Source organism: Dermacentor andersoni, chromosome 3 (genome assembly GCF_023375885.2).
Source record: "Dermacentor andersoni chromosome 3, qqDerAnde1_hic_scaffold, whole genome shotgun sequence".
Classification (NCBI taxonomy): domain Eukaryota; kingdom Metazoa; phylum Arthropoda; class Arachnida; order Ixodida; family Ixodidae; genus Dermacentor; species Dermacentor andersoni.
The window spans coordinates 221,751,764-221,770,277 of NC_092816.1; the positions used below are offsets into that span (position 1 = coordinate 221,751,764).

At 43.9% G+C, this 18,514-nt stretch overlaps 1 protein-coding gene across 1 annotated transcript in view; it reads left to right on the plus strand.

Moving 5' to 3' along the window:
• Positions 1-18,514, plus strand: part of Sbat (LSMD1 domain-containing protein Sbat) — a 44,964-nt gene that overhangs the window by 11,813 nt on the left and 14,637 nt on the right. The window contains exon 2 of the mRNA XM_050172648.3: positions 11,318-11,506. Coding sequence (XP_050028605.1) covers positions 11,347-11,506 — 160 coding nt within the window. The 5' untranslated portion in view covers positions 11,318-11,346. The remainder of the gene's footprint in view (positions 1-11,317; positions 11,507-18,514) is intronic.

Here is an 18,514-nt window from a genome sequence, read left to right on the forward strand (position 1 = left end):
TTTGCTAAGGCATCAGGACAGACATACTCAATACGGCTAAATAAGTTGTTTTTGAACAAGAAGTGCTACGTTTACTGTTCTACCACTGACAATGTATGCGAAGTCAACATGCCACGTGCAGCACGCTCTTCTGTTCAGTCGCGTCAAGCTATCGAAGGAAATGGTTCGACATAGCTAGCACATGCGCAATCTAATAACACCATATCTGTCTTTTTCACTAACGTGCGAAGTCTACTAAATAAACGTGCTGCGGTGTCCTCACTGATTGATTCATGCGCTGCTGACATAGTATGTCTCACTGAAACATGGCTCTCTGCTCGGATAAAAAATAGCGAAATTTTTGATTGTGAAAAATTGTATTCATGTTATCGCTGCGATCGTGGTGTGCGATCAGGTGGAGGTGTCTTGATTGCAGTATCTGAAACGCTCACTTCAAGCTCAGTTTCCATAGAAACACCACTTGAACTTGTTTGCGTGCGCGTTGTACTCGACAACAGAGATGTTATATTTTGCACATGCTATCGCCCTCCTACTGCTTCGACATCATTTTGCGATGACCTTCACGACGCATTGAACAAATTAGTTGTCAGATACCCTAACACTCCCCTTTTTCTTCTTGGTGACTTTAACTTTCCCGATATCATTTGGCGTAACGACATGGCAACGTCCCAGTCTTCTCAGAGTACCCAGTTCATAAACACTTGTTTGGATTTCCACTTCACCCAGCTTGTACTGAAACCAACGCGCGTGTCTGCCTCTTCATCTAACATACTAGATCTGATTCTCACTACGAACCCTGACACAGTTTCCCCAATTATTTACATAAAAGGCTTAAGTGATCACCTTGCACTCACTTTTCATATCAACGCACGGGCTCCTGTTAAGAAAACTACGAAGGTGATCCGCGATTACAGCAAAGCCGACTTGGCTTCCATCACCGCTGAAATGGAAAATTTCGCAGCTTCTTACATCACTAATTGCGATCAGCGCTGTGTTGAAGAAAACTGGTGCATTTTCAAAAATAAATTGTTGTCATTAATCGAACGTTTCGTACCGCAAAGAACAGTCGCTTGCAAGCCACGGTCCCCTTGGTTCAACCCCTTTTTGAAGCGACTACGTAACAAAAAAAAGCGGTTGTTTCGTCGCGCAAAAGCTTCATGCAGTGACGTTGCTTGGTCCGCTTACTACCTCACTGAAAATGACTACAACACAGCCTCCGCTAGTGCGAAACAGCATTTTTATTCTGTTACCCTTCCGCCCATCTTACAAACTAATCCTCGCAAATTCTGGACCATAGTTAACGGTACACCAAGCAAAATAATCCAATTAACATACCCAAATGATCAACCTGTTGCTCCTGAAGAATGCTGTAATGTATTTAATGATGTTTTCTCTTCACATGTTACCACAATGCCACGTGGATTACCGCTTGTATCCAATTCTGGTTTTTCGCCCATGGATCCAATCTCTATTGACTGGGTTGGTGTTAGCTGCCTAATTAACAATCACAAAACGTCCTCCTCTGCCGGCCCAGACTGCCTGAACTCAAAAATTTTGAAGTGTACTAATGTATTTTCTGCTGTTATTTTGTCGCACATTTTCACTCAGTCATTACAGCAGTCTGTTCTTCCACACGACTGGTGCGTGGGAAAGGTGATTCCAGTTCATAAATCAGGTAACACACACTTACCAAGCAATTACAGGCCTATCTCACTAACAAGCATTTCATGTAAAATTCTTGAGCATATAATATATTCTCATTTGGCTGAGTTTTTAGAATCAAACTCCTTTTTCAACCCCTGTCAACATGGTTTCCGTAAGTTCTTTTCCTGTGAAACACAGCTCTTAACATTTACTAACGATCTCTTTGCAATTTCTGATCTAGGTACCGACATTGACTGCGTATTTCTTGATTTTGCCAAAGCCTTTGACTCTGTGACCCATGATTTACTTCTGCTTAAGCTGTCTCAACTTAACTTGGACGCTAATGTACTCGAATGGATAAAAAACTTTCTTTCTAACAGGACGCAGTTTGTAAACACTAATAACTGTAATTCTCGGTTTTCTAACGTACCAGCAGGTGTTCCTCAAGGGTCAGTCCTGGGTCCACTTCTCTTTCTAATCTATATTAACGATCTTCCGAACTGCGTTCTTTACTCTTCCATAAAGCTTTTCGCGGATGACTGTGTTCTTTACCGTAAAATTACTAATCCATCAGATTCGCAAGAGCTGCAGGACGACCTTAACCGCGTAATTGAGTGGTGTTCTAATTGGTGCATGCAACTAAATTCAAATAAATGCAAGGCCATGCGTATATCTCGTAACGCTGCCACACACACCTACTTTATTAATGGTGCACCTGTGACGTCAGTTAGCTCTTACAAGTATCTCGGCCTTCACATATCAAATAACCTTTCTTGGCACTCGCATATTGACTATGTTACTAAAAACGCTAATAGCATGCTTGGTTACTTACGCCGTAATTTTAGCTCTGCCCCTTCTTCCCTGAAGCTAACTCTTTATAAAACTTTAGTTCGCTCCAAATTGGAGTATGCTTCAGCCATTTGGGATCCGACTCAGTCTTCATTAGTTTCTACTCTTGAAAGTATTCAAAATCGAAGTGCACGCTTTGTATTATCTAATTATTCTCGCTATGCAAGTATTTCTTCAATGAAACGAACTCTTAACTTACCTGATCTTTCGTCACGCCGCAAATCTTCCCGTCTCTCCCTTTTTCACAAAGTTTTTCACTTGAACCCCCTGTTAAAAGAGACCCTTCTTGCCCCTCCGTCTTATATTTCTGCCCGCACTGACCACAGCCTTAAAATCGGGGTGCCATTGTGCCGTACTAACCGGTACAGTGACTCATTCATCCCCAGGACGAGCACGGACTGCAATCGCCTTCCCGCCTCAATCGCACTCATCACCGACCCTACTAACTTCAAGACCGCCGTTCGAAATGCCTTTTGTTAGTATTTTTGTTAATACTTTTTTGTTTGTATTTTTTTCTGGATTACTTCTTGTTTTGACTCCACTCCTTTCTGTAACGCCTCCGGGCCTTGAAAGTACGTGAAATAAATAAATAAATAAATAAATCCCAAATTCAGGTAAACTTATCGGGCAACTCGAGCCTTTGTACTCACTTTCTTCCTATTCAAGATTTGGGATCAGCCCATTTCGTCCTGACAGAAAAATCCCCGCACGGAGAAGTTCACAAGTGAAAATAAAGCAGTCACGAAGCCACAGGGACAAATAATAGCTTCAGTTTCCCAGCATACTCTGCTGAGTTTCTTTTTCATTGGTCATCATTTCTATGTGTAGCTATTCAAATTTTATTAACACAACTTGTGGCATGACATTCATAGTAATTGCAGATATTCCATGTTGATTGTAGCTGAATTTTTAAAATCTTATGTGTTTTCTGGTGTGTGGATTCCACGCAACATCAGCATACTCAAGTGCAGCCTTGCAATGACCAGTAGCTGCACTGTTCTGCCGATGCCACGCGGTCGATCACCAGCTTCAGCTGCTGCATTCTGGTAGGTGTGGAATGTAAAAATGCACCTGTATAGAGCCTGGGTGCTTATTCTCAGGTGGTCAGAATAGACATGAAACGCAAAAATGCTCACATTATGCATCTCATAATCAATACTATTATCTATAGTAAAAGCAGCAGAAGAATTCTAGATTTGCCTGTACAGTACCTAGAGCAGCCATGCTGCCTTCATTCGATGTAGTGATTAACAGCATACAGAGGCTCCTTCTATAACTAGCAGTCAAGTTAGAAGGGCCTTGCAAGACGTGACCTGGGGATAAACACAGGAAAAGATGTAATAACAGTAAATTTATTCAAAGATGGAGGAAGTAACATGCTTGAAAAGTTTGCGGCTCTTTATATGCAATGCCTCACGACTTCAGGTATACAAGAGAGTTGGAAGAATGCCAACAACATACTTATCCCTAAGAAGGGAGACGTTAAAGAATTGAGGAATATAAGCCCATTAGCTTACTTTCAGTATAATATAAAATATTCACCAATTTCCAGTAGAGCCAGGGAAATACTTGACTTCAATAAACCAAGAGGACAGGCTGGATTCGGCAAGAAATATTCTACAATGGATCACATCCACGTCATCAGTCAGGTAATCAAGAAATCTGCAGAGTAGTCAACCTCTCTATATGGCTCTCATAGGTTATGAAAAGGCATTTGATTCAGTAGAGACACCAGCAGTCATAGAGGCATTGTGTAATCGAGAAGTACAGGAGGCATACATGAAAAAAAATAACCTCCCAAGTAATCCTTACAGATAGTCAACTAGCGAAGCTGAAACGTGCAGCCCCAGTGTTCATCACTGGGTTGGTTAATCGCGACGGTTCATTAAACGAGGGCTTGGTAGGCTGCTGGATCTTCGGTATGCAGTTGCTGCTTGTGCTCGGCTGCACGAGCCTGTTATTGTGTCCAGGCTTCAGCATTGGTACGGCGTCAACAAGCTCGTTCTCGGTTACTACTGCTCGGTTACTACTGTAAAGCTACTGTTCCTCAGGAGTACGTAGGATGCGTGGCCTCCTGATTCGGAGCCGGAGAGAAGTACTGCATGTGTGCTTGGCTGCGATGGAGAGCAACGACGATACTACTGGTGCAGCCAAACGCACACCTCTCTCTTTTGCACATGCGCGTGGGGTTGTGCCGGAGGAGTTTTCAGCATACAGGCGACAGACAGATGAATTGGCTAGCCATATGCAGCTGCGCTGTAAATATCTTAGGAAATATCTAGTCAAATCTCGTTACTATGAACCCCACATGAACGAATTTCTCAAATTTACAAATATTTTAAAAATCCCCTCCAGATTGCTTATAATTTCAGTGTAAAAATATTTCAGAACTACAAATTTCAGTACAGCGCATATTTCAGAATGACGCACATAGTTTATTTTCCCCTTTATAACCAAGGAACATCAGTATCACGAATTTGGCTAAAAGTAACAGCGCCGCAACTCTCGCGTGAAACAGAAACCACGAGGGCAAGGTATGGCGATGTTCGCGCGAGTTCTAACGATGAATGCAGCTAGCGAAGGCGCCAAGAAGAAGCAAAAGCAGTTTTCGCTGCAGGACAAATTGGACGTATTGCAGGAAATCGATGCAGGGAAAAAAGCAAAGCTATGTGTGCAGACAGCGTGGCATTGCCCCATCGACCGATGTGACCATTTTGAAAGACCGAGATAAGATTGTCAAGCTTCACTGGGTATCGCAACTCGCTCCTACAAGGAAATGGCTGCGACTGGGAAACTTTCAAAAATGTGGACCAAGCTGTTCTTATGTGGTTCAAAGATGCCAGACTGCAAAACGCTCCCGTGTCTGGCCTAATGCTCCAAGAAAAAGCCCGCGAATTTGCCTATTCAATTCAAATAACTGGGTTCGATGCCAGTGTAGGTTGGCTTTTTCGTTTTACACCAAAGGAATGCAATAACTTGGCAGGTAGTGTCGGGCAAGGAAAAGGCTGCTGACAGAGAAGGCGCGGATTCCTGGTGCAATGATCGTTTTCTAGAGGTGGCTGAATCGTACTCTGAAGAGGATATTTTCAACATGGATGAGACCACATGTGTTTTATCAGCTCCTTCCAGATTGGACGATGCACTTCAAAGGGCAGCAGTGCAAAGGAGGGAAGGAGTCTCATCTTCACATGACTGTCCCGCTCTGCTGCAATGCAACAGGCACGAAGAAAACAACCGCTCGTCATCGGCAAGTACGCGAAGCCTCGCTGCATGAAAAATGTCAATCTGCTATCGTACAACTACCGCGCCAACAAACGAGCCTGGATGACCAGAGAACTGTTTTCCAAGTGGCTCATCAAATTCTACGACCAAATGAGGAGGGATGAGCGAAGAATTCTACTGGTTGTCGACAACTGCTCTGCTCACATTGTGAATGTTCGCTTGACGCACATTCGCTTGGAGTTTCTGCCGCCAAACAACACGTCCTTGCTGCAACCCCTAGACCAAGGCATTATAAAGAGTGTGAAAGCAGAATTTCGTAAGCACCTGGTGCAGCGGTTGATTATCAACCTCCATCTAAACCAACCGACTGCAATCAATATTCGTCAGGCAGCGGAAATGCTCACAGGATCTTGGTGGACCTTGAAGGTGTTCGCCATTAGCAACTGATGGCGAAAAGCAGGGCTTGTCAAAGCGCCTGTGCTGCTTGAAGATGACCTGGAGGCGACCGACAACAACACAGGGGACCTGTGGATGGAGGTTGCGGAACTGCTGCCCGCCGTCTCTTTCTTTGATGACTATGTGGAGAGCGACAGCATAGCACTAACGTCGGTGGACCTGACAACCAAAGAGATTGTTAACTGCGTTCACGACGTCCCCAGTGATGATGACGACCCGAAGGAAGACGACCCACAGTCGTCTTCCTTCGGAACACAGAAGATGAGATCTTGTCGAACATTGATGTTTGAGTACACATGCACAAAGTCCACACTTTCATCGCTTGGTGCAATGACATATCCGATGAGGTAATGCACGAAGAGGAAGACACAGACGCATTCCTAACCAGTCGTGTGTGCTGCATGTGCCAAAGAAAATCACTGATTTCTTCGAATAAAGCAGCTTTGAAATGAGTGAAACATATTTGAGAGTATGCTTGTCTGCACACGCATCTACTGCCAAGGTACATCATTTTGATTACTAGGTTTGTCTACTGGCTTATAACCGCAAGTTTTTCATTACAACGATATTTCAAAATAACGAAAGATTTTCGGTGGTCCCGCGTGATTCTTTATATCGAGATTTGACTGTACAAGGATTCCACAAGAAAAGTAGAAAGTTACCTACCATACAGACTCATGTAAGGGCCGCACTTATGTTTCATAATTTTGATGAAGTGCCCAACGAGACTGAATCTTTTAAATGGTGTCGGTGCTGCCGGCAACTACTGAACATTCCAGATCCCCAAATAAACCATTGTATCAGAGGTCAACATGCAGCTCTCGCCATCTAGTAGGAGTGCGTGGAAGTGCGCAGCGGGTGGCAATTCGCCAGTGCACGTGCACTGCAATGCATCACCAAACACAATTGCTTCTGATGTTTTTTTTTTTTTTTTCGAAATATTGGGCTGCCAACTTAGGGGTGCGTTCCTTACAAGTCCAAACAGTATTAATAAAAGGGTCAGGTAGGGAGACACAATCTCTCCGATGCTATTCACTGCGTGCTTAGAAGTATTCAAGCTATTAGACTCTTAAGGCTTAGGAGTGAGAATCATCAGTGAATATCTTGGCAACCTTCAGTTTGGAGGGGACATTAGAGTGTTTTAGCTTGTCCAGCGTTCTGGTAAATGTAGGCAAATTGGGCATTTTACCAGACAGGCGGGAGGCGTAAATGTGAGCGACTTGACAGGTGCTGTCACCTCGTGGGGCAGAGGCGAATCGGCACACAATTACGCCTCTGTGAAAATTTAGACCAACAACAAAAAAGAATACACTTGGTTACTGCGTATTAGCTCTGTGTTTGTCTAGTTGAGCTCTGCGCCGCCAGGTGGCTGCACCAATTTGGCCCCTCACGTTTACGCCTACGCTCCTCCGGTAAAATGCCTAGTCCGCCTGCGTTAGCCAGAGTACCAGACAAGCTAAAACTCTCTATTGTCCTGTTCAGCAACACTGGGGAGGAATTAACAAATGATTGAGGACCTTAATCGAGAAATTGTAAGAGTGGGGTTGAAGATTGAAATGCAGAAGGCAAAGATAATGTACAATAGCCTGGCAAGAAAACAAGAATTCAGGATTGCTGGTCAGCCTCTAGAGTATGTACAGGAATATGTTTATCTAGGTCAATTGCTCACAGGGCACCGTGATCACGAGAAGGAAATTTACAGAAGAGTAGAAATGGGTTGGAGTACATATGGTAGGCATTACCAAATCCTGACTGGGCGCTTACCACTGTCGTTGAATAGAAATGTGTACAATCATTGCATTTGACTGGTGCTAACATATGGGGCAGAAACTTGAAATGAACAAAGAAGCTGGAGAACAAGCTATGGACAGCGCAAAGAGCGATGGAGTGAAAAATGTTACACGTAACATTAAGAGACAGGAAGACGGCAGTGTGGATCAGCGAACAAATAGGGACAGCTGGTATTCTGGTTGACATTAAGAAAAAAAAATGGAGCTGGGCATCCATAGGGTAGATAACCGGTGGACCATTAGGGTTACAGAATGGGTGCCAAGGGAAGGAAAGCACAGTCAAGTATGGCAGAAAACTCGGTGGGGTGATGAAATTAGGAGATTTGCGGGCACAAGTTGAAATCAAGTAGCGCAAGACAGGGGTAATTGGAGACAGCAGGGAGAGACCTTCGTCCTGCAGTGGATGTAAGACATAGGCTGAAGATGATGATAAATCTATACTCGTGGGCAACTTTCTGCGGCAATGAAGGGAAAGCGCATGTTTCCCTACATGAAGTAGTCCGGCAGCATCTAACAACACTTTGTTTCTGGAACAGATACTGAATCAGTGTGGCTTCCAGTGTGACAGTTTCACATTCGCTTGAACACGGAAGAGAAAAGCAGGAAAGTAAGTCAAAGCTTACACTGCGCCGTGCATTTCATCTTATTTTACTGTTTTAAATATAGGACTATTATGTTTTCTCTTCCCCAACTTAAACTAGTGTGGATAAAAATGTGGGACTGTTTCCAGGAACACTCTTACTTGTGTGCGCTTTGCCTGTAGCTCTCCCGATATTGCCATAGGAAGTTTTGCCCTAGTATATGTGAACAAAATTTATTGCATTTTAGTGAAGAAAGCTGTTTTACCAACTGGTGGAACCACAAGTTTGATTTCAGGTTTTAAAGTTTTAGGGAAAAATGGCTGAAGATTAGTAAAACTTAAAGAAGGTAGCACAGGAGTTTACAGCTTTGTAACTCTGCACCAGAGTCCTATATCACTATCATCTCAAATACACCTGTTAGATAATCTAAATTGGAAAAATATCATGTGCTAGCTCTCAACTTACACAAAATTGTTACATTTTCTATGTGAATATTAGCAAACTTCCATTCACAAATTAGAGTTGTTTCAAAGTAGTGTACTAGTTTCTTGGAGTGTCTTAGTTTCTTTGGATGTTTTAATGGATGCTGTTTACAGATTTAGAATATGGTTTTTTATTGCCGAATTAGTGTTGTAAGCTTGATATCCCTTTCCTTGTATTTTTCAACTTGCAGTGGCAATTTACGATTAAAAAGAAATTCAATCGCAGAAATAAAAATCTGCCCCAACAGATGGTATATTTTAAGTTTTTTAAATGCGTAAGCATTTCTGTGCTTACCCTACGAGAAAACGGTTCATCCCATAAGACAGGCGCTTTCAAGATAACACCCACAGCAGCGAGCGAATTCACCTTCGTTCTGCCTCTCACTTCAACCCCAACAAAGCGACGAGAAGGCAGTGGTCACGGAGCTATCAGCACATGCCGCATTCAGCCACTTTCACAGATCGCTTTCAGGATATGGGCCCGCGTTTCTCTAAAGCTAAGTAAGCAGTGAGAACACAGCACGCGAAGCTATCAGCAGTCAGCACTCTTTGCTGGCATTGCAGATCGCTTTCAAGGTACGGTCCACGTGGCGGTGCCCCGTCCGAGTACGTTTGATCATGGTTCGCAATGGTTCAACACAGATCGATAAGACACTCAAGAGCTATAACAGCTCATAATGATCGGAATTTCATCAGCGCAACTGGCGCCACCCCCTGTAGTACTTTGCTTGCGCCATCAATGCTCATTGTGGCGCCGTCCGTAACACTTCGTGTTGCCGCAGTGCTGTCATTTGTACTCGCCGGGTCAAGTTTCATTACATTCATAATGACACTGGGCTGTGTGGAGACGAGCAAGTAGCACAATGCTTACACATAGTTAGGCAACTCCCAGAGGTGTTTCTGCATGATTTTTTTTTTTTTTTAATGCTACAAGCCTCATTAAATTGGCTTAGTGAATACATACCGGAATAATTCTGTGTTCAGATGTATTTAAATAGGAGCTTCCAAGGTAAAGCATCTTTTCAATCTGTGTGCTCTCACTACAGCATGCCTCATAGCCACAGGCCAGCGAAATAAGCTGATACTTACACTCGTTCACCTATATTCTCACAGGCTGTGCACTCACTCCTACTCATGCCAACTTGTACTCAGCAACACTCACTCACATTCGTACTCATTTCCATTCACTCTTGCCAGCACCCACTCATGCTCATACTTACATCAACTCCCCACTTGCCGGAATTCACATACACACTTGCTGACATTCCGCACCATCAGAGCATTCGTCAGAGAATAATGAATTGGAAGAATTTTGCTTGCAGCATATAATTGTTAGATAACTATTTTTAATGGTAAGTTTTGCAAGATGAGGTGAATTAATCAGCTGAAGGTTTTTCAGATACTGCCACTGTGGCAGAAGCGATAACCAGATATCGCCTACAACTTGCATTCATACTGGCGTCTACTCAACATCATTGTGACTAAGTTTCGCTCATGCTCACATTAACCGGCACTCACTCCCAGTCATACTCGTGTCCATTCAGATCCTTTGTCAGCCATTAACGCTCAATCTCCCACCTGTGATACTAGTGTGAGGCGAGTACGAGTCAGTGTACTCACGAGTGTACTGTGCTGTGGTCAACGTCCTATGCTCATAGCCAAGCTGTGGGCTATGCTACATACGACACCATCAATTATGGCTGTAGTCTAATACCCACCGTAGATGGCTAAATAAGCAGCTATGTGGATAGCAGCCATCTTAAGTCTCCAGTTCGACAAAGTCGGTGAAAGAGGCAGCTTACAGGGGACAGCGTCAAAGTAAAAAATTATGCAGGCTTATTTTTGCTGTGCAACCACGATGGCAAGCCTGCCCGAAAAAAAAGCATTGTAAAAGTTAGTTTGTGCAGAAGAAAGTGTAACCAAGCTTTTCCTGCATGTTTTTTCTGTCTTTCTTTTGCAATAACGGTAAGCCACATTGCATTTTCCTTCAGTTTGCACATAACTTTAAAGTGTAGAATTCATATTTTTTTCCTTGACACGACATGGGTTCCAAATGCTTTCCATCATACTTGGAGTGTTGTCTCTCTTAGCCCTTGTCCTTTACACTGTACGCGATATGAATTATGAATAACCAGTTGGCCCAAGCCTCCACCCTTGTTACATACTTTAGACAGAATTGTTTTTCGACCTGTCATTGTAGACTGTCTTCAATGCTGGTCAAAATAGGAACACACCCTTTGATTATACTTTGCTTGGCTTCTGATGTTGTTTCCATCGGCTTGTGCTGATGCAGGGCCACCGACGAGGCTGGTGGGGGGCAGCATGGCCGCGGGGGAGGAACGTCGAGCACGGCTACGCCGGTGGCTCAACCAAAGCCTGCGGGTGGAGATGAGTGATGGGCGCACCCTGGTGGGCAGCTTCCTCTGCACTGACCGTGACCAGAACATCATCCTTGGATCCTGCTCGGAGTACTTGCAGCCAGGTCAGAAGGGAGGGGCTCGGTTCATTGAAGCCAACGTACAATGAGGCCAGGGAAACCATGGGGGAATTTGACCATTTATTTTTAATTTAAATGAAGGAAACTGAAATGAGAGTGGGAAGAGAGACAGTTTGTCACAATTGGGAACTAAACCTACATCTTCTGCATTACGCATGCGATTCTCTACGTAGTGAGCTACCGTGGCAGCCATCCTACCCTATTCTTTCTTGTGTATTTGTGTACAGGTGCTAGATACAGCCCGGGGAGTGTTAGCCAGCACCACTCAGTCATGGCAGCAGAGGCAAATCATCCGTTCAAGTGCAGCAATCATGCATGCAAAGAAAAGGCAACAGGCCAATCAACCCTCTTGGGTTAGCTTATGGCATCAAGGCTTCCAAATCCAAGACCATGAAATGAACAAAAATAAGCAGGGTAGATGCACATGGCACCGTCCCTGTCCTCTGTACCAAATTTTGCCAAATAGAATCACCAGGTATACTGCACAAATCTTTGGGCTAAGCATGGTCATGCACAAACCTTGGACAGAGGTGGCATTTCATGGTGCATGCAGTGTATTACCACGTTTCGGTCGACTACTCGCCCTTTTCATTTAGAGTAAATGAGAAGCACATGCTCTTTGGCAAAGTCATATTAGTAACATTGATTTTGTAAAATTACAATGGTGGGACCATTGCTTGCTGCAACGACAAAACATACTGACATCTGAGCAATGACAGATAGAGCTATGATTCTATTGCACTGAAGTTGACAAATTTATGTATGCTAGCTTTTTCTGAGCTTGTTGAGCATAAGTGCACACTGAAAGAGTGCAAAGAAAGAAACACTTAACATCTTTCAATCTACAAAATATTTTCATGCTTATACTGCGTATTCTTTATGCATATTGTCTCATTGATAAATGATTTTACTCAGCTTTTGTAACACACTCATTGCCACATGACTATAGCTGCATGAATCATGTGCAAAGCTGTATCCAATATTTGCTTATACAAGAACTTGCTGCACACACATACAGCCTCACCCCTATATAGTATATGAAATGTACTGGCCCGACCTGTCTAACTTTCCTTCCCTCTTCTTTTGTACCTGCACTAGTAGCATTACTTGACGTTGACAAAAAATATTTGGCTGTGAAAAGAATGGCAGTGTTTACACTAGATTTTCTATCCTTTCATGTGAGATTTTGTTTTAGCCAGATGGAAGACAATCTGATTGATCACTCAAAAGCAGACCACACACAGTGGCACAAGTCTTTTTATGGAACAACCACAAGGGTGTTTGCATGAAGTGTGAATGGCAGCCACATTTGTGTTGGGTGTTACAAGCTGCAACAGTTGTGCTTTATAGGTACATGGGTTGTGTAGACCATGGCAAACATAAAGCAAGACATTTATTTGGATAACAAGGTCAAATAACATTAGGAATCAGACAAGGTCTAGATACAGCCAGAGAATATTGACACATGTATTTGCCTGTCTTTATCGGGCGACCACGTTTCACCGCCTAACAAATGTTATCGCACAGTGCAAGACGTGCCTGCATGTATAGGAAGTTTCTGGAATGTTATCGATGGTTCCATCTAATGTCTGTCACTGAACCTTGTGTAATCTGATTGCATGTATGCGCGTCGCGAATAGTGTAGAACTTTGTGGAAGGCACGCGGGTCCTAGCAATTACTCTGGAACATTCCACGACTGATGTATAAAAGCCGACGCGCTTGACCCACTGATGAGATTTTCGACGATCGCCGAGTGTGTTCGCCGCTATCGTTGTTCTTTGAGTGTAGCCTGTTCTTGAGGGCACAAGTTCGCCCAATAAAACGCTAGTTTCGTTAATCACAGTTTGGCTGCCTTCTTAACCATCACTACCACGTGACATCTGGTGGAGGTGTTGGTTCGTTCATGTACCGCACGCCCCTGACAAGCCATGATCTAAGCCCGGACCGCAAAGACAAAACCTACCATATTTACTCGCATAATGATCGCACTCGCGTAATGATTGCACCCTGAATTTTATCGTCAAAATTCGATTTTTTTTATTTCCCGTGTAATGATCACACCCCGAACTTGCCGCAGCAGTATGTCGTGTGCCAAGTCTAGCTAATAATGATCGCGCTTACCATCTGTCAAATGCTACGCGAACGACTCTTCCTAGACAAACCAAGCGGTCTGCACGTACCAAACATTCTTAAGTAGATGCCTCATTTTATTACTTTCATCACTTTCCGCACTTCCCTGACTATAAGAAAAAAAGCTGCAACCAAACTTGCCTTTATTATGTGTAGGCTTTATAATGGTTGTGGTCAACAACAACAAAAAAAAGGCGCCTTTCGGTTCTTCTCATCAGCACTCGTGGGCACGCAACAAATCGCGAGCGGCAACGATAGTGGCCACGTATACACTGATACGTTAAAAGTGTACCCTATTCATACGCCGACGCTTGTAACACAGCTAAGATATTCACCCACCCTTAGCGGAAACATGCCGTATTAGGATAGTAGTGAAGACAGATGCCACAGTTTCCGCAGCATGCCGGCCATGTGTTTCTATGTCACTGGCAGCTAAGCGCGCCCATCTGTTTCTGTCCCCTCAAAGTGGACATGGCTACGTTATTGCCGCAGACTTGCCGATATTAACAATATCATTCATTACTGATACGGAAGAAACTGTTTCAATGCACGTAATGTACTCACGAGAAGAAAAGAAAAAAAATCGCTTTCGGCGTGTTCGGCTTGCTCTGCTGGCCGTCATTTTTGTTTTGGTGTCCCGCAGCAAACGCGGGACGAACGAAAATTGTCTTTTTCTTTTCGCGGGAAATTTAACCCGCATAATGATCATCGCACCCCTGATTTTGCGCCAATTTTTCTGACAAAAAAGTGCGATCATTATGCGAGTAAATACGGTATGTTGTCCCGGTTCATCGAGCAAGTCGCCGACTGCAACAGCTACCCCCGGAACATGGACTTCTACCCGAGACGACCAAGAAGACCGTGGCCAAGAAAACCCCAATGGCTGCCCCAGCATCTTCCGCTGTCCTGCAACAACCTCGGGACCCACCGACCTTTCATGGAGCAGCGACTGAAGACCTGGAATCTTGGCTGGAGACCTACGAACGAACCGCAACTTTCAACAACTGGGACTCCGACGACAAGTTGCGACACGTATACATTGCTAGAAGACGCTGCCAGAACGTGATTTGAGAACCGGGAGTCAACCTTGACAACATAGGACCTGTTCTGTAGCAGCTTCCTGCACACCTTTACGAGCGTTGTGCGCAAGGAAAGGGCCGAAGCCATGCTGGACGCCCAAGTGCAGCTACCTAATGAGAATGTTGCGATCTATACGGAAGAAATGAGCCATCTGTTCTGCCCCGTTCACCCGGATATGCCCGAGGAGAAAAAAGTCCGCCTTCTCATGCGTGGTGTGAAGGAAGAACTTTTTGGCGCGATGATGCGAAGCCCACTGAAGACCGTAGAAGAGTTCCTCCGTGAAGCCACCAGCATTGAGAAGACACTTTAAATGTGGAACCGGCAATTCAACTGCAGCACGAACTCTGCAAACTACGTAGGAATTCAATCACTGGCCACTGACGATCTGCATGAGACTATCAGTGCGGTCGTACAGGAGGACCTGCAGAAGTTGTACCCCAGGTCACAGCCTCAAGTAGCCTCACTCACCGAAATCATCAAAGATGATGTTGAGAGATCCCTTGGAGTTCCTGAGGTGCAACCAGAATCACCGCAGCCCCAGCCAGAAGCGATGACCTACGCCGCCGTCGCCTGCCATCAAGGCCCCCCTGCACAACTGCACCAGGGCCCTGTAATGCCACAATTCCGTCATCCGCCACTGCCAACATGCCCGCCCGTTGCCCAGCGCCGCTACGGGAGGAAGACGGACATTTGGCGCGCTCCTGACCACCGCCCGCTCTGTTACCACTGTGGAGAAGCGGGTCACGTCTACCGCCGATGCCCATATCAGGAGATGGGACTGCGAGGGTTTGCCGTTAACGCGCCGCGACCACAGCTTGGTGAACAACCTCGCGACATTGCCAACTACCTCGCCACCACTCAGTGGAGTCCTCTACGACCGTCCCGTTCGCCGTCACCGGGCTGCTACCTATCGCCGCAGTGCCAACCACTCACTGGCCCAGCACGGGGCCGGTCTGCGAGCCCATATTCAGAAAACTAAAAGCAGCAACCGATGGAGGTGCGGTTGCTGTTCGTCGAACTGACGAAGATTCTCCGCCGACGACGAAGACCAATCAGCAAGCAGATTAGGTGTTACAAAAGAGCTAACTTTGATCGTATTAACGATGAACTATCGCTTTTTTCTGTTGACTTTCTGAGAGATAACTTGTCACAGACAGTAGAAGAAAAGTGGTTACTACTTAAAAATGCACCCACTAATCTCATAGATAAATACATCTCGATAATTTCCATAAAATCCTATAACACTGCTCCTTGGTTTTTGCAGAACCTTCATCGCCTAAATAACAAGAAAAAAAATTATTCAGGCGAGCTGACAGAAATAAATCATCTGAATCCTGGCGTCGGTACCAAGCATGTGACAAAGAATACGAAAGTTTACTCAAAGCCACACACAGGCAATTCCATAAACAGGATCTGTCATCGATGTTAACAACTAACCCTCGGCGCTTTTGGCGTGTCATTAATCCCAAGCATAATGCTGACATCATCCTTACTGATCATGACAGCACAGCGTTAACTGAGACTGATTGTTCCCAACTAATGAACGAAACATTTTCATCGGTATTCAAGCGTGAATGTTTAGAGCGGTTAGCTACCATAACTTGCACTGATTCGTTTATGCCAGAAATAATAATTACTGATTCTGGAATTTATTCTCTCCTTACTAATCTTAAAGATTTCATCTTCCGCTGACAATACTGGCTTAAATAAAACAATTCTAAAAATATAGCCCCAATTATCTTCCCAATACTATCCGCCTTATTTTTACAATCACTATCAACAGGTGTCATCCCTCACGATTGGAAGGTGGCTAAGGTAGTGCCATTCTTCAAGTCTGCGGATCGTTCTTCACCACTTAACTATCGCCCAATTTCTTTAACAAGTAACATTTGTAAATTAGTTGAACAAATTATACACTCCCAGGTCATTAACTACCTTGAAGAACATATCCTCATATTTAGCAACAGCACGGTTTTTGCAGAGGCTATTCATGTGACACTCAGCTCGCTGGCTTTATTCATGACATACATTCATCAATAGACACCGGAATTCAAGTAGATGCTGTATTCCTAGATTATTCAAAAGCAGTCGACCGTGTCCCTCATCGTCGACTTATTCACAAGCTTACACAGCGGAACATCGACTCTACTGTTGTCACTTGGATAAAAGACTTTCTTTCTAACAGGATGCAATTTACATCAGTTAACAAACACAACTCATCTCTAGTCCCCGTAACACCTGGTGTACCACAGGGAAGTGTGCTTGGGCCCCTACTTTTTCTAATTTATATTAATGATCGACCAGACAGGATCAAATCCAATATCAGACTATCTGCTGACCACTGCGTCATATATCGTAATATTCACTCTAACTGTGATCATGACATTCTTCAATCTGACCTAAACGCAATAAACGTATAGTGTTCAACCTGGCTAATGCTTCTAAATCTTGCTAAAACTAAATTCATGTCCTTTACTAATCAGGCACCCTGAACTTCAACGTCTTACATCTTAAACGACAGCCTTGTTGAACAAGTTTCCAGCTACAAATATCTTGGCGTACACCTAATTCCTAACTTGACTTGGAATAATCACATTAACCATATCCTCGCATCTGCAAACCATTCGCTTGGTTTCCTTAAACATAACCTCAAACATGCTCCCGTACACTTAACGTATTGGCACACGCAACACTAATATGCCCTAAAATAGAGTACACGGCAGCCATATAACATCCCCATCAGACATACTTAATAACTGACTTGGAAGCCCTGCAGAATCGTGCTGTACGCTTCATCTTTTCAGATTATTCATGAGAAACCAGTGTAACAGCATTAAAAAATCGCACCAAGCTTGAAGCCTTGTCCCTTCGTCGTAATATATCTTGTTTAACACTATTTCATAAGCTTTACTATCACGTATCTCTTCATAACAAGTTCATGTGTGAACCCTCAGCCATTTTTCCGCGTCGGGATCATTGTTGCAAAGTCAAATGCATCATGTGTTGTTCCCTCGCGTTTGGTCAGTCATTTATACCTCGCACCACGATAGAGTGGAATAATCTGCCATCACACATTGTCACGGAAACAAATGCCTCGAAATTTACAGGCGCCTTATGCAGTACCATGCATACCTAATATATAATGTTTCACTCTCTGATTTGTAAACTGACTTTTTTTTTTTTTTTCATGAGCCGATAACCAAAGCCTCTGAGACGTCATAGTTTATGCAAATCATTTAAAGTTGCTGTACTGATAACTATCTTTATTTTAATATTTTTGTTTCTTATTGTGTTTATACATTGATGCACTGTAATTAATATTGTCCCACTTTTGTTTTTGTATTGTATTTACATTTACGCACTCTTCTTTGCCTCACCAATGTAACCTTTACCCTATGTAATACCCTCCCTTGAGGGCCTTTAGGGTTATTGTGAAATAAATAAATAAATTTCATTCTTGCGAAATATTCTCGTGTGCGCAGTTTCAAAGCCTTGAACTATATGTATAACAATGCATCAAATTTTTTATTCTTATAAGTTTATTTCCTATTTTATTGTTGTTATTCTTGAATGAAGAGTACATAATGCCGTGACAACTTGGTCACATTCAAGTTGCGCACCCTTCGTATTGGACACTGCACGCCGTACAGCGGTGTTGTTCAGCAACAACATCTTCGTGGCACAAGTAGCTGGTTGGACCCGGCTCGCATGCGCCACCCGCGCATGAGGTATCATGAGGGAAGAAAGAAGACGACGGTTCGACACCAGTTTGAGTATGCGAC